At 43.6% G+C, this 16,837-nt stretch overlaps 1 protein-coding gene across 3 annotated transcripts in view; it reads right to left on the bottom strand.

Moving 5' to 3' along the window:
• LOC111258665 (SIN3-HDAC complex-associated factor) overlaps positions 1-16,837 on the bottom strand; it is a 53,299-nt gene that overhangs the window by 9,529 nt on the left and 26,933 nt on the right. For all 3 annotated transcript variants that reach the window (XM_022830123.2, XM_086967552.1, XM_022830122.2), the window contains exons 5-6: positions 16,005-16,290; positions 2,020-2,149 (exon numbers count right to left, since the gene is read on the bottom strand). In XM_022830123.2, coding sequence (XP_022685858.1) covers positions 2,020-2,149; positions 16,005-16,290 — 416 coding nt within the window. The remainder of the gene's footprint in view (positions 1-2,019; positions 2,150-16,004; positions 16,291-16,837) is intronic.

Raw genomic sequence — 16,837 nt, 5'->3', positions numbered from 1 at the left:
CAAATGAGACTAGACAAGCGAAAATGGCCATTAAGCCCTTAACTTTATCTAATATAGTTAGTGGCTTACTGACGTAGTACACTCAGAGATATACTCGTTTTAGGCTTCTTGTCCATTTCCCGACTTGCTAATTCGTAGTGTGGAATGTTATATGATAAACTACGGATCATACTTCTTTCAGCTATGTTAGTAAAAACCGAATGTGGCCCGATAGTGTCAAACTGACGGAGATACGTTATCGTTTAGAAATTCGGCCAGCAAGCCAGGGCCGTTCCGCATCAGAAGCTTCGAAAATCGGTTTTTTTCAACCTTTAGGCATGCTTCTATGATTCTTATACTAAAATAACTGCTAGTATATATAATAGTTCTATCTCCACGGAAGACAAAGTAAATAGAGAGAAGGAACTGATAATTATATACATTACAAACCAACCAGTGGCACCGATAGCCCCACTGGGCCCGTTTAGTTCTATTTGTTCACGGACGGAGGGGCACACTGAAGGATCGGAGTAGTTGAGGCCTTGGTTAAAAACCAACAACTAGAGCACAGAGTTTGGAGAGGACTACTCTGAGAGGAATACGGAAAAATTCAAGGTTCTATAGTTTCATAGGGATCCTATAGTTTGGCCTACGATTCGTTATAACTCTGTTTTGAGGAGTACATGCTAACAGCAAATTTCAGCTCTTGCAAAAAAAAGTACCGGATTAGATAGTGCATATTTTACAAATATCTATAAAGATGGCCAATGTCAGTGTCGCATCAAAAACTACTGTCTAAAAAAATAAATACACCTAGTCTATGGTGTGCTTTTATTTAGTACTATTGTCTCCAAATGGTTTGGTTCTCAAAAAAGCTAGTTGACAATTAAGAAAAATAGTGCAAGGGTATCGATGTGTCAACAAAATGAACGGTTCATAACTGTTAACTGAAGGCTGTATTGTTGACAAGCGGTTCATGTGGTACGATTTAGTCACCAAAAACCTACGACTTTAGGCCTATGAGAATCCATTGCTTAGTCATCGTTCGTATCACACGCCATCGTCTTTGTTGGACTAAAACATATATACTCAATAAATCATAGAACAGCTAGCTCAGCCTTTTCTTCGTCTTGTCCTCGATGTTAGTTAATGTTAAAGTCAGTCTAAAGGTGCAAGATATCAACCAGCACGGACTCATCTTGAACAACTAGCCGCTGACAGTGGCCTATTATCGAGCCAACATATTCCCTATAGCATTGGGGGGCTTTTCATCGGCAACATTAGCGGCCATCTCATGCCAGTGCTAGGAAACAGATGGTCCAAATTTAGAAGAGAACTATCATCCGAACGCTTCCCATTAATAGCAACTAGAAAAGGGCTACATATAGCTCGTCTGGAGGGGATACGCAAGGGGCGTCATGATAGACACAGCAGCGCCTATTCGAATCGGCTGTGGGGGCTGAGCGACCACAATGGGTCGAACTGTCGTTTTCAGCGTTGTGCTTTTTCTAGTAGTATTCAACGGTGTTTAACGTCGTCATTGTTCTTATTATTATTATAAGTAACGGAAGAGGTGAGAGAGAACAATTAAGCAAGATATGGGAAACTGAATAAGAAAGCGTCCATGGGGTCGACGGTCTGAAGTATGGCCAAGGATAGCACACTGAAGCGTTCTTCAAGTTTTAGGCGTCCTACTAAAAATACTCCCTTCAAACGACGATTGTACCTACATAGGTGACGGCAGAATTTCTATCGCCTATGGTTTTGATTTAACAATCCTAGTCATTCTCACCCCTTCCTCTATCAGTGTTAAGCTCGAACAAAATAACTAAGCGGCTATTGACAACGAAATTAAGAAAAATTCAACACTTATATGAATTCGAACGATTACTACACCAAAAATAGCGAAAAAAAAAAAAAAAAAGGAACTAATAATAAGTAGCTTGATTAAAGTTGTCCATAATAATAAAAGCTACGTAGTTAAAAATATATATTGTACAAATACGCGGCTCTTATATATTTGATGAACAAAGAATTGACCTGTGAATGTGAGTGTTGGCTAGATGCAGAATTTCTCCGGAGACGACAGGCGCATGGTTTGAGAAGTTTCGGATAGATCAGCAACTCATCCCGAGGACCCTTGAACACGACTCCGCAGCAAATACGCTCTCTACAAATTGCAATAGAAATATATTATGGTCTTCATACTTTTGTTGAGGATTTTCTATTAGTAACGTAGTGTACTAGGTGATTATGCGCTAAAAAAGCTATTAAAAGATATATCAATTATGCCATGAGGCAGTTTCGAAGATTTCAGTCACCTTCTATCATGATTTACTGTCTTATTAGGTATAAAATTAACATACCCATTGTAACATATGGCTTATCATATTTAGATATAATAGGAAAAATAACGATAATAAATCAGTTCGAAACTCGTTCCAGCTTTTTATGAGAGCTTCATTGGATACGACATTGGATTTTAGAGCTCAACGAGCCATCATTATTATTATCATCATAATTGGAAAAGAGTATGCCTAGGGTAGTAGTTTCTGACGTATCGAAAAGCTATAATTTATTTTCTCTTAATCTTTCTGATTTCCTAATAACAAAAGGCATCGTAAACAAAGGCAAGAAAATCTGTTTGTGAAGCGTCCCCATGAATCGAAGGACTCAATATAAAATTGTACATTCTTGCATAATTTAACTAGCTGATCGCTTAACAGAAATAATGAAATTTGCGCCAGCCAGCGAAATTGGCTGGTGTCTATCTATGTGCTAGATGTACTTGTTCCCGCACGGGTATACCCTATGGACTGTTCTTTTTGTTCCTTCACTTGCCTCTCAGTAGTCGCTACTCTATGCCTGTTTATTACTTTTTGCAGGCATTAACATGTCATATTTATGGCGCTACTCGCTTAAACTTATGAGCTCGGACAATTTCCCGTTGTTGCAGTGGTAAATTCATACGACTGCAATTATTATATCATTGTCATCATACTCATCCTCGACCCTCTTTCGGCTTTTAGCTGTACACCGAGCGGTTCTGCGTGAATCAGCACAAACTACTATCGGCATGCACAGATGGTGTATACCGTCATAGCTGGCATATACGCCTCTTCGTGTCCCCCTTTCCGGAAAAACTGTGCCGCCGATCAGTCTTCTTTAATGCAGTGTACCTCTCCGAGCAGGTGAATACAATAGCTAAATGCTGTCAAATTTATAACAGTAGGACTCTCTGCGAAAAAATCCTCTGCGAGCTTGTGTACCCTTCGCAGAGAGCGATCATCCTGACCTAGCGAGAGTAACCCCATGGACTCCGTGACTCATCGTGACAATGAAGACGCAGTCGCACCCAAGTCTATAGAATATTGCCATCCATGCGCCAAAGTCAAAAGTCGTTTTGCCGGCCTGCTTCGCAACCTCATCTAAACGTAGGTTCCTTCTCAAAGATCTTAGCACTTCGTGACTTCTTCAACGAGTGACGAACGGTCGAGCACAAATAACTGACTAAATACTGGCAAGCAACGACGAGTATATCCTTTAACAACTCTTCAACCATCGTATTGGTAGAGGAACCAGAACGCTAGATAGGGAAGGAAGAGCCGAATACTCGTTCTTTGTTCTAGCCCTAAAACAATGCCTATAGCAGTACAGCAGCCGCAACATTGTCAGCAAGCTTTCCGCGTTTCAATACAATTAAGTGCAGAACCGACCGGATATGTATGATCGTTGTACAATACAATGCAGGGCTGAAACTCGGATGAAGAAAATAACATTCTATTCTACTTGCTTTAATATTGACTCGGCCACTATAGCACCCTAACGAGTTTGTCTGCTCGTCGTTTCTAAAGCTCTGATAGCGGTGCATTATTCCCGGGGTGGGCAATCTAGGAAAAATAGTCTGACCCCATGAGCAACAAAACTGTGCGATGATCACTTTTCGTCGGCGTTACCGGGATAATGGGGAAGCATATATAGATTTTCGGAAAATGCTTTTAAACTCGGTCACTTTGTGTGGATTAACAAAGTCTTCTATCTAAAGCTCCAAGTTAGCAAGCAATTTCGTAATCAACGATCGTGTTCTATTCAGATCGAGGAGAAAGTTAGTTTTGGGGGTAACGGGGGCGTCTAAACGAGAAGTAAGATACGATGCTTCTCCTATAGAGTTCCTGAGCTATATTGTCGACATAGCTGATGTGCTGAAGGGCACATCAGTCACGCCCGCATCAACCAACGGCTTGGTTTCATTTTTTGGATTTCTAAAGAGGTTTTTGTATAGATCACCTAATCAAATTTCTTTTAATTTTTTTTTAAATTTCAGCTTAGCATTGTGATCACAATTCAAACAGTTGTTAACTTGGCTTGGGTTTAGTTAATAATGTACAGAAGACCGTTTCTACTGGAGCCTTTTGTCAGGGTAAACCATTTTAAAGGTACCATCTCTCAATATACTACAAAAGTATAAACCAACTCGAATAAAAAGGTATTGCGACTAAGACATCAAATCGACTACCATAAGACGATTTGATGCAATGGGCGATAAGCAACACGAAAGCACCAATCGTGTTGAAACTTGCTTACTGATATTTAGCTATTCCAGCCACCGACTATCGGCGCATACTCATATTGACTAATAAATCTCATAGCGTCCAATCCGTAGTGCAGAAGCAAAACTTAAGTCTGGTGCCCTTTATTAGGACTAAGAACGTCCTGTGTATCTGAAGACTTCACATATCTGAAGAAAAACTACGTGCTCGGCATCGTGTGTGGCTCTCGTAGCGACATTCCTGATTACAAATCAGAAACGACGATATCTGTATATACGCAGCGCCCCCATACGAGCTCGATGTGATACGACTGCCCTGAGCATATAAGCGAGCCCATATGCTGAACAGAACTCCCGGCACAGTCAAGCTGCTTTAAGTTCCCTTGTTAATGCTCTTTCAAAATAGAGTTAATAAAATAGCATGTGCGTCCGTTATTTACTGGCTCTATTCAGGTTTCCGTCTAATATTTTGTGATCCAGGTAGTACAACCCTCGATGTTGTTTACTGCAACGAACGATATATTATGCAGCACCAGAAACGATGGAAGCTATAAGGATGCTGCAGTTATATAATTATATATAGTTCAACCGCGTCTTGGCTACAATGAAACGAACAATTAACCCTCTCCCGTCAGCTAAGTTTCCTTTCTATATCCGTATCTACATCCGAGTCGATCCTTCAGTAGGTCCACGAATAAACCTGTGAGGCGCGAGGTAGCGTGACACCGTCACAGCCATTGCTGAGTGAAGCACGATCTATTTCTATAGTCCTATGAATGGCTCAATGGATGGTAGAGACTCGATGTAAACCGCCAGCAATAAGACAAGCGTCTTTTGTATATGCGCGTCAAAAGATGTCTGTGCCGGTCACAAATGGTAAGTTTTCCTTACTGCAGGTTGCATCTGTCGTTTGGCGTTTTCGCCGACCTGACGCTTTCCAGCAACGGAGGTAATAAATGAAATAGGAAAAATGAACGTTACCAAACACACGACCGGTTACATGGCTGGAATGGCGCATGAAATACATTGAACAGATCTTCTAAATTTATTCATGAAAAAGATTCACACGCAAATACGCGGCCACGTAAAAGGACGTGCATCCAAATCTGTGCTGCCTTTATAATGCCTGCTCAGAATTATAAAGCCCCCGTTACCCACACGAGAAAATTTAGCTTACGCACTAATCAATTGTGCAAGAAGCATGTGTAGGCCGACTTTAGGGGATGATGTCTAGGGGGCTTAACATCAACAATTATAAGTCACAGATGAGGGGTACAATGCAATGTTGAATGCATGAATCATGAATAATTATAACACTAGGAATACCTCAATTATAGCACGACCTATTTTCGTTTTTCAATTATTTTAGATACGTCCTTTGACTTAACTTTGTATTTGGAAAATTAACAAATAAAATCATAAACCTTTTTATCTACTAGATATAGCTTCATTTTGTTAACGAAAACCGTCACGACGCGTTTATCGAAGGTGTTTGCAAATTCATGCCTTTTTTATTTTTCGCGTCATGAAACATTGAATCTGCCTACAAACGTATTCAGAGCAAAACGCTCGTAATGTAACGAAGTTTGTCTTAGACTAGTTTTGGCCGATGAAGATATATTTTGACTGGAACTTCAAATGTGTTGCTGCTGTTCAAACGGCCAATGATATCTTCTAAGTTGAACGTTTTACTGATAGGCTCTAGATAGTAATTTTATCCCTCCCAAATATTACATTTACTTTAAAAACTTACTGTCGCCTTTCAGTGGTATTTTTAATTAGTTAAATAATCAGTAATAGAGGGGTTTCGCTTTAAAAGATTACTCTCTTCTTTTAAGGCCCACACTGTATAGTATGTACTCAACTATACATTATACTTAGCAGTACGTTAGGATAGATACGCAGATATACCTTAGTTATCCCAAATTCTATGCTATGAGCCGCCAAGCGTTCATCTAATGCATCTTTCAATTTGCAAACACTCTTCTCTTTTTTTCTCGTTTTCTGCCACCCATACATTTTAGTGGTGGAGAGCTGCTAGCTGGCCTAGCTGGAGGTCCCCCAATGGCGGCGAATACTGATGCTCGTACTGGGTTCAAATGACATGGTACCATGCACATTACTTACTCTTTTTCCTAATAGAAAGAGTTTGTTTTATATTCTTGTCTTTCTTTTATTTGACACGGCATGGCATATCCTGTCTTGTGTCCACAAGATGTCATTTATACCTCCCCTCTGTGTTTACCATGCACTTACTCTAAGACCCCAGCAGCTGAACTTTTCTCCCCATGCGCTCGACGTCCTGTGATTTCCCGCTGTCGTTTTCCCCTTGACCGCAGGAGTTTCCCCGTTGAGCCCGGTTTTCATCTACCCACATACACACCTCGTCGTCGACTGGCCACCCTCGAACCCCTCACTACGCATTGTGTGTTGACCTGCCAAACCAACTTTCCCGTATATTTCTCTCTTTCAAGCTCCTTCGTCCCAACTCTGTCTGGGACTATGGATCATCATCAGTACCAACTTTGGTTTGTTTCGTACTGCTCCCTCTAGCATTAGAGCTAGCGGTGGCAGGACTGCAAAGAAGCACTGGCTCAGCACCCCTTGTTGTCGCTGCCCAGACTACAGCTTATGCCTGAACAGCGTTGTGAAGGCCTCTTTTGCGTTCGGTTACTCATAACTACCCCCTTCTCACAGAGTCGAGCTGGCTAGCTTTCTTTCTTTCAATCGAGGGATGACGGAGTGGAGGCAATGCATTGAGCGTCTGTCTCTATGCTGCGACATTCGGCCCAATCTCCTTGCCCAGAACTTCCTCCAACATCGTTCGAAAACCAGAGCTCCTGAGCCCTCGCTCCATTGCCCTTGATGCCCGCTATCATTGGGCGTTGCTCGCCGTCAGCTTCGTTCTTCCAGTTCCTCCTTTTTGCCCTGTATTGTAGTCGTACGGCGGTAGTCGAGAAATTTGCTCCGCTGTCTTGCCCCATGTCACTATCAGCCACAGCTCTTTCTTCTCCTTTCGGTGCTTTCCTCGTTTGGTGATCGACAATCGAGAAGAAACTGGTTCGCGGCAGCGATCGCAATATCTCTTTTTCCCTAATCGTAGCTTTGGCTCACAGTCGGAGCTGCTATTCGCTACTCTCAACGGGGTTTAGCTTCTATCCACATGCAGCCTGCGTAGCCCTCCCTCAAACATCGACCCGCACAACGCAGATGGAATTGAAGATAGAAGCGGCAGCCCCCGACGGCCAACTACCTGTCCGCTAGCCAGTAAGGACGAGCAGGCCGCTTGCCCAAAAGGAGTATAGGGGTATCGATACTGCCGGTAGCCGCGGACTAAAGGAGCCATTCGATGACGGTTTCGTTCCGACCTAACCCGGCCCAGCAGAGCTGAATCCGGCCAGTTCAACACAGCGGTTCGTCCCAGCAACCCAACAATTTCGGTCTCTCACTCTCTCTCTCTCTCTCTCTCTTTCGCCTCATGCGTAACTCTCACTGGCCCAGCAGTGGCGAAGCTAGGCGCATACGCCTGGCGGTAAGGACGAGGCGGTGGGAGGCCGTAGCTACCCAGATCATTCACCCCACCAAACGATCGTTCTGTGGTGAGGTCTGCTCCTCGATCCTAGCAAAAGTTCGACCATAAGCAAGTAGATACGTCCTCTATAACTTGTCACCAGCGTGGTGACCACTTCTACGATCACTGGAAGTCCGGTTATGGTCAATCTGGTGACCGATTTTTATGTGTGATGCCTTCTGTTTTACCTTCTGTTTCTTTTTCCGCGCAGTTGTTCTCTCATGTGAAACATAGAACTCAGATAGCTAAGTTCAACGACCTAAACAACGTAAGCTTCAATGTACAGAGTCTATCGCGTTGGCTCCGACCCAGCAGCAGCTGCTGCTAAACTGTCTGAGAGTTGTTCGCTCTTTTTATCCATCTCGCCGTTTGTCTGAGTGCCGCCGGCGTCTGGGTTTGACTAGCCAACTGCTGGATGCGCCAGCAATGGCGCCGTCGCCGCAGGCTTTTTTCCTTTTTTCCCCTTCCATTCTAGCTCACCACAGCTCGTAGTGACCTCTGTCTTGCTCACTTGGTTGCTTTCCGCCCGCCAGTAAGTCTCCCAGCTGCTTACCGCTTGCAGTCAACCCAGCAATAGCAGTAACAACATGGCGGTCGCCTTCGCGCCCTCCAAGCTAGCCAGTTTTTCGCTAGCTACGGCCGACGCTCCGCGCAGCTGTCGAAGTAGCAGGTCCTTGCTTGATCTTTCAGCCGCTTGCCCGATGCAGCTTAGCTCTGCTGAATGTTAGCTTCGGCGATAAAAACACTCGCTTTTTCTCATGGCCTTCATCAGCAGCATTAACATTATCATGAACAACCATTGTCGTCGTTCTCTAGCAGTATTGGTGCTACATCGATCGCCCTTCTGCTGTCACTTGCCGCCGTCGCCATCGCCGTCGTCGTGGACTGCGCTGAAAGACGGTCAATAAACGGCACTGATGGGGGGCAAACACAGATCGTAACATATGTGCACCTCCGATCGTCAATTTATAGGATCTCACTAAAGGACCATTGCTTCCTTCGCTAATCCTGTTAACGACATGTAAATTCTATATCATTTATATATAACTGTGTATGTTATTACTCTAAAGATCTGTGTATAAGCTGATGAATATTTACGTGTGTCCTGTCTATTAAGGCCCCCTGGCCTTGGATCTGGGTAATCGATGGTGCTATGGACACAACTTCCGACATGTAAAATTCGCCTTCGACCCAATCATCTGCTCTGTTTAAGCGCTCTAACAGCTACCACATACAGAGTATTACTATTGTCGACATGTATGATTGTTGTCGAATTGCCACAGAGAGCAAAACCATGAAAGGAATGTTCATGTCAGGGCGTCTACCGCTTTTATCGTCTGTTACCTGTTTCGAAATCTGTGCTGAAGATTAGACTTCAGTTAATGGCAAAGGTTGTAACCTCTAATTTCTTCGACAAGTGCACTTCAGGCTCCCGTTTGTCTACCTCGTATACATACGAGTTTGCACAAAACGTTGTAGGGCAGATTGAAGATTGAATCATCCACTTCTGCCCAAAGCACTTGTGCGGCCTTAATTGTACAGGTGAATGGTGCTTCTACATTTTTCTATATTCGTCATGAGACGCACTAACGTATTTGATCGTGTCGACGGTTGTCCATATACAAATAGTTCTTGACGCTAAGGCAGCATTTGCTTTTCTGTCCGATGTTCCAATACTTCCATAAACCACACTTGTTACAGTCAGCTAAAACGATATGTTAAACTAGTATGATAAAAACATTTAGTTTACCATATGACAAGGTACCATATCGCAAAATATTTTTTTCTAAAAGGGTCACTGCAGGAAAAAGGAATGGCGCTACGATTCTGTCAGCTGATATAGACAAAATTAACACCGACTACTTCTGATAATAGCAGGGCTCCTGTACGTGCAATCCAAATCTGAATATCTGAAAGATGGCGGTAAGCTCGTGTTATCGAGAAGGACAATTAAACTTTCGATTTATCGGGTAAACCGTTCAGCGGTTTTAGATGGTACCGTTCTAGGGTAAATAAACTATCGTTGTCCTATTGGACGCAATTTAGGCCATCGGTTGGCGTTGAGAAATATCCTCGTGTGACATGATTTCTTATTGTTATACAGCTAAGTATATAGTTATGCGAAAAAAAGCCTCTTTACCATTTACATTGATTTGTCAAAGTGTATTTCGTTGTCTCTACGATACGATGCATTAGATAAGATAGGCTCGACTGGTAGTTCGGTCAACCAATTGTACCTCAATGCAGACTTCATAAAATCAAGACAAATAGTCATTCAGCTGTTCATCACAGACTCACATATGGCCGAACTGTCCAAGGCATAGAAGTCATGCCATAAAAAACATACCGCAACAAAAATTATAAAATGTGTGCTATCGGGCTGGATCACAAACATTTGAGACGGGAGATATATATACATACAGACGGCAGTATATACAATTAGAAGTCAAAATTAAATAACTTGTTTGCTTCGTATTGCCCATGGTAGTGATGACGATGCCTTTTACGCTTCTTGGAAACGTGGAAAGTTTTCGTTGGATGAAACTTACTCGCTAGGCTTCATTGGCTCGTTAAATACATTTAGCCTTCGCTCATTTTCAAGTTTAGGCGATTGGGTTTTCCGATACCGTTTTGATTCTCGTAGCGGCTCTAAGCAAGACATCTCCTGCCTGGGCTACACGCGTCCAACAGTTTCCTATATCTAAACCTAAACACGGCTAATACACTTCAACGCCGTAAACTTCTGAATCTAAAATTGGCGTAGGAAACAGTATTCATTGTCGTCATTTTACTTGTCCACTTAGTCATAGCTACAATGTTAATTTTACTGTGTTTATTTCAAACTTCAAGCAGTAGCGATACTTTTTTTTTAAAAACTTTAAGTGATCGCTTATATAGAACACTCTCGTCCAATGCCCATCGACCCATCGTGACACCCGTCATACTAAAAATAGGCATTTGACTTATAGCGACCGATCGAATTGAGTTGGGTCCAGGGCTTCAATTCATCGCTTTTATTACTGAAATAGATATAAATACAGAGAGCAGCACTAGCAGTAGCAGCGCTCGAAGCGGTAGGAGGTAGTTAGGGGGCACGTGGCTTGGTAGCTCTCTGTGGGGACCCGTTTCCTTTGGGCATCTGAGGCTTCATCGACTACGATCGAAGAAAAGGGCAATGACCTCACAACGACAGAACAATGTGGATGAAAGGCAGGCCTGGAGGCCCGGACGGAGTATTGGGCTTGTTGGGCTGGCGACCCATGGACTTTCGTTGGTCTGTTTCACTGAATGCGGGGCAAAATAACCATTGAAAGAAACCATTCAGGAATGGCATGAATCTAGTGGCAACGTGTGAAAAAAACTACAAGTGCTCCTTAGCCACTAATGGTATTAGAAAGCTAAGAACAGCAGCGTATTACTGCGCATGTTTTCCTGTCCAACTATTTATATGTCTGCTGATAAGTGAAGCCGATAGCAGCTGACTGGTGGGAAAGGAGCGTATAGGGTTATCTAGTAAATGAGGTCTGGTATTTTCTTACCTTATCTAGGTAGAATACCGAACGAACAGCCCTACAGGGTGTTACTTTACTGTAATTAACTTGGTTTACAGAAAGTTAATTTATGGATCGGGGTCTGGAGGTAATTTGCATAAACAGAGCGCAGTCGTTGTGAAGCTCATCGGTTCGATGCTCTTTTTTCGTGCGGTGGGACAACTGTAGCTGAAAAACATATTGAATAGACAAGCGACAGAAGCAGCAAATGCACTTCACACGGTATGTTGTCTATTGTGAAATGATTGAGAAGAAAACTTTCAAGTTTCGATAACTAGAGTCAAACGGAATGTCTTTCCAATGTTTGTCTAAAACTTCGAAGTGTACGTCACAGTAAAACACAGAAACGAAGTCAGACCCGTTACCATGAAGCTCGACTAAGATTCGTTCCTTCAGCGGCCTATGCAAAGTGAATGAAGACGTACAAACCTATACAAGCTGAAGATATACGCTCTTTCCGCACTCACCATACTCCCATAGCACGTGGTTGAGCTTTCGTCAAACTTAACGAGTAATCTGCTTCCTTTAATTCGTGCCACTTTTCGCTCTTGCCCGCGATCATCTTTATTACGTTTTCTCTAGTAGATATGATTCGCTGCATTTGCTAACCTGTGTCACTTGAAATAGCTGAGGTGACACATAGTAAGGTGTGGCTCAGACCGTCTTTGTACCTCAGTGCGTTAGTGAATCTTCCATATCGGTGCTTCTGATGCGTCTACTGTCACCAGGAGCATCAGGTAACTAGTCTATTGCTACTATCGAAATCGCACTGAGCCATCGAACCGCATAAAACCTGCTTATTTTCAGCTTATAAGGATGCTTATAGAACTTCTTCAGCTCTATATCGAGATCAACATTATGCTTCACTACGTTCGCTTTTGCACACTGTAAATGCTATAGCACCCTCGTACTATTTATAGTACAACTATATGATAAGGTTCGATAGCCTAACATCGAATTTGCCAGCAGTCCCCTTATTAGTTGCCTTTCGTTTGACAGTTTTCAGGTTTCCAAAGGTTAGGTATTGGCGACTGTTCGGGTTAGCTTACGATAATTCTAGCAACGATCGCTGAGAAAAATCACTACTATAAGTAGTATAGCCCACAGTAAAATAGATGGAACCAAAACCTTGTCCAATTTGACGGTGTAAAATATTGAGATTTTAGTGTCCACTTCCGGCAGCGTCTTCCCTGTTCATCATATGCGTATCGCCTTCTTTCAATGACAACTAGTTCATGTAACAAAAACCTGCGTTACTACATATTTTATTTGAGGTATAAATTCATGTAGTGTAGCCGAATGACTAGACTATGCCCCATGTTCGACGGTACTCTCATGTTCGGCTATGCCCTATTGAGCTCCGTAGCAATAGTGAACCAGCAAAAGTGCCGGGAGTATTCCTCGTGCCGATTATACCGAAAGCGAAAGATCGTCGGCCAGAAGCGGCAATAACAGTTGATGATAACTATAGAAGTGCTGCTGCTGACGTTCCTGCATTTGCGAGGAACAGTTCCAAGCGCACTGTTCCTCGTAGCGCACACAAACAGACTAGAAGTTCGTACAGGCGTAGCGAAGCGATAGCGGGCAACCCTGACCGAATGCCACGGGGCCAATGAATAGGACGACTAACAGTTCAGACCCGCAGCGACCGGCAAGCAGATAGGCACACAGTGATCCCTCGAGCAGTGCGCTGCAAACGACTGGAGGAGCATCGAGGAGCAAACCAGCACAGACGGTGGAGTCAGTGTTTCGGCCCAGAGGTTCAATCACTTCGGCCAAAGAAGAAGAGAGTAAAAAGGAGATAGAGAAGGAGTTGCAAGATCCGTTCAGCGCAACCACCCCACCACAAGTACTATTTGGGCGGATAGTGGGTAAAAGAGTCCTCCCGTTTCTGGAGGACTTCCTATAGCCTGCTGAATGGCAGTGAATCGGCTGGATAGAATGAAAGCGACAGAAAGGGGATATATAGGATGCATAGAATGTATAGTAAGGGGCTCGTCCGCGTAGCTATTAAGCGTGCTTCGCCTACATGGGAACCCCTCTTGGCGAACACACACTAAGTATACACAGGGAGACAGGCAGGCACAGCCAAGGCAGATCCAAGGTTCATCACATCGCACCCAGCAGTTCCGCTGCTGAGTTACTGGGAGCTCGTAGAATGATGAGCTAGCTACATGGCGACGATTCACTGAGAGAGTTTTATTTATGTGTAGACATGTATATATATAGCATGCAATGAAGGCAGCGCTCTGTAATATATTATGTAGTCACTGCTGCGGAACACTATAAATAGACCAGATTCAACGAAGAAGCCGTCTCTAAAAGGAAAGTTCGAAAACCAAATTCTTCTTTTCAGACGGAGACGGTAGAAGGACGAAGAAGAGACCTGCAATCTAACTCTAAATCACGGCTTGTTCCTGCGACGCCGCCGGCGTTGCTGTTAGGCAGGAAGTAATGGCCGGCGATTCTATCACTGGACCAAGAGGACAAAGAAGGCCAGACGACTACTCTGATGTCAGCGATCCAGTCGGCAGCGGCAACAGTTGCGAGTATCGACCGAAGAAGGACGTGTGATTAGGCTAAATCAAGGGGATGGCTATAGCAGTAACAGGGTCATGGGTGAAAACCGGTTGGTAGTGATGGGGTCATGCTGGCACTGATACTTGGGCGACTCAGACAGAGTGAATGAACGAAAAGTAGAAAGAGGGGCAATATTGGATATGAGGCATACGGAGGGTTCACATCCCAGTAACGCTGTGGGAGTACACGGTTGTGACAATTTTCTGCAGCCTGTGGGTGGCAGTTATGGAACAAGGAAACAGAAAGATCATGGGGAATAAGGGGAAGAGGCACAGATATTGCTTAGGCATAAGCGCACATACACATGAGCATGGACACACACATATCCACATGCATATAGAGGGTATACCTAGGAAAGGTTTTATACGAGTAGGACTCGATAACGTGTAGCAAACACGAGAAGTCGTTTGAATGAAAAAGAAAAACAATGCAGCTTGGAAATATATGTGGTACCGGCTTGAAGAAATGAACCAACAGAGTCTGAAATCTGATTGGGTGGATGTCGTAAAAACTGGGCAGTTCATCTTGTGCCTGCGTATTGCTATTACATAGCTTTTTACATTGCTTTTAATTGATCTGAACTTAGACCAAGCAAATCATTTGTGCAACAGTCTATTCTATATTTGAAATAATTTTGAAGTGATTTAAATATTTAGCATCGGTCGCTGTTTTTGTCGAAACGTCTAACTAAAGAGAAGAACTGGGATACCATAGTTGGTGCTCAAGCGCAGTTGATTATTTGTTCGAGAACAGCTTGAAGGCGATACCATTCTCGTCAATGTTCAAACGTATTAAGCCAGCACAAGTACCAAACGTCTCATTCAGAAGTTTGCGCGACAAATGTCGCTTGTGAACAGTATATGTCGAACTATTTGACAACCTGTATGTAAGGAATATTGTTGGATACTTATCATTCAAGAAGTGAGCTAAATTTGTCATACCAAAACCTATTTGCCTTCTAGAAGCCTCCTAATTAGCGTATTTAGAGGAATCAAAACCTGAACTCTGTAAGATTACCCGAAAACTTCTTTGTTTTTTAAGCAACAGCGATTATGGCGACGATGCGAATTACTGATCTATTGTTCCTGATGCTATCAGCGTTGCCAGAGCCAGGTTGGGCCCAAAAGCAGGTTTTCCTTCCCCTTTTCCGAGCTAATTATTTAGGAGAATCATTGCTTTGATCCGCCCGTTTGTCATCGGTCTATAAGGCCGAACATGTCCTGTATACCTGTTCGCAGTGTACCTGCTCATTGCTATGATTACATTATATTTAAAAGAGCCAAGCTTGTAGCACAGGGCATTCATGACGATGATCTACCTCCACTAATATTAAACCAGCAGTGGGGGGTGGCAACATTAACTGGACCCTGTACCTTCGATCTCAAAGTCGATACGAGATGCTAGAGTACCTGACAGTAATCGAGTCAATTGGGAGGACAGTATGTTTAAAGCACCGAACTCCAAGATCAGGTGCCATCTGAGTTAGACAAGTGGTGCTCGAAGGTGAAAAGCTTCAGAGGCGAAACTAACAGGTTATCCTGTTGACGTCGATTAGGTGCCCATGTGGTATAGAGAAAATGCGTCTCAACAGATTGCATAAATCTACGGTCTTTCGTAATATCTAAGAGGACAACGTAGACGCTTAAGCTGTATTGTACAATGTTTATTCGAGATCTTGACCAGACTAGAATATATGATGTTTTGTTCTCGACACATAGACCTATTGCCTAAAGCTTCAAAATGTCGGCGGAAAAATCTACGAAACTCTACTCACTTTCTCCAGAATGTATTGTCGATAAACGAGGACATCTTGCACGTAGCATTTTGCGGCTTAAAGTTTTTCCGTTTGTGTCGTAGCTGGTCCTTGTCGATATCGGTATGCTCTTTAGGATCCTTCATTCCCGGTTTCCTTCGTTCAGGAGTTCTTGGCTCCCAATCGTCCTCGTCTTCACCTTCGGCGGACGACGCCGAACTCAACTCGGGCGTCTCAGGTTCGGCGTCTAGGCGACCACCGCCGCTATCCGACTCGATCGAGCTGTCGCTCTCAAAGCCTGCATCCTCTGAAAGTTCGCCGCCCCCCGCCGTCACGCACGATAGGTACGCCATCATGGTTGTGTACACGATGCGTCCGTCGACGGGTTGGTTGGGTTCGGGTCGAATGAAGTGAAGAAGTGAAGCGAAGCGAAGCGAAGTCGCCAGTTAGTGAAGTGCAGTCGCGAGCGCGTTTTGCATTACATACTGAGAGATGATTGAGATTGAGCGTGAGTGACGGAGACCTGGCAGATTTGGCCTGGCCTCCGGCCACACATGCCCAGAAATGGCCTTGCTTCATTGGCAATCACAACACGGTTAGTCGTCGCCTTCGATTTTCGTTCATCGACGTCATTGTATCTCGCCTACCATATGGAATGGTAATATTATCATCATTATTTGAGAACATCAGTACAATAGGAAGGAGATAGATTGGATAAGAAGTGGAAAGAGCCGACTGCGCCGGTTTCGTAGAAGTCAGAGTAGTAGTAGTCGGAGCAGAGGACGGTCGACGCTGAATCTTCTGCATCATCAGCAGCAGACCATCTAGCTGTAACGTCGGCAAATATAACGTAA

Source organism: Varroa jacobsoni, unplaced genomic scaffold, assembly GCF_002532875.2.
Source record: "Varroa jacobsoni isolate VJ856 unplaced genomic scaffold, vjacob_1.0 scaffold_253, whole genome shotgun sequence".
Taxonomy (NCBI): domain Eukaryota; kingdom Metazoa; phylum Arthropoda; class Arachnida; order Mesostigmata; family Varroidae; genus Varroa; species Varroa jacobsoni.
The sequence above is the reverse complement of the archived record's forward strand: the minus strand, read 5'-3'. Positions and strand labels throughout refer to the sequence as shown.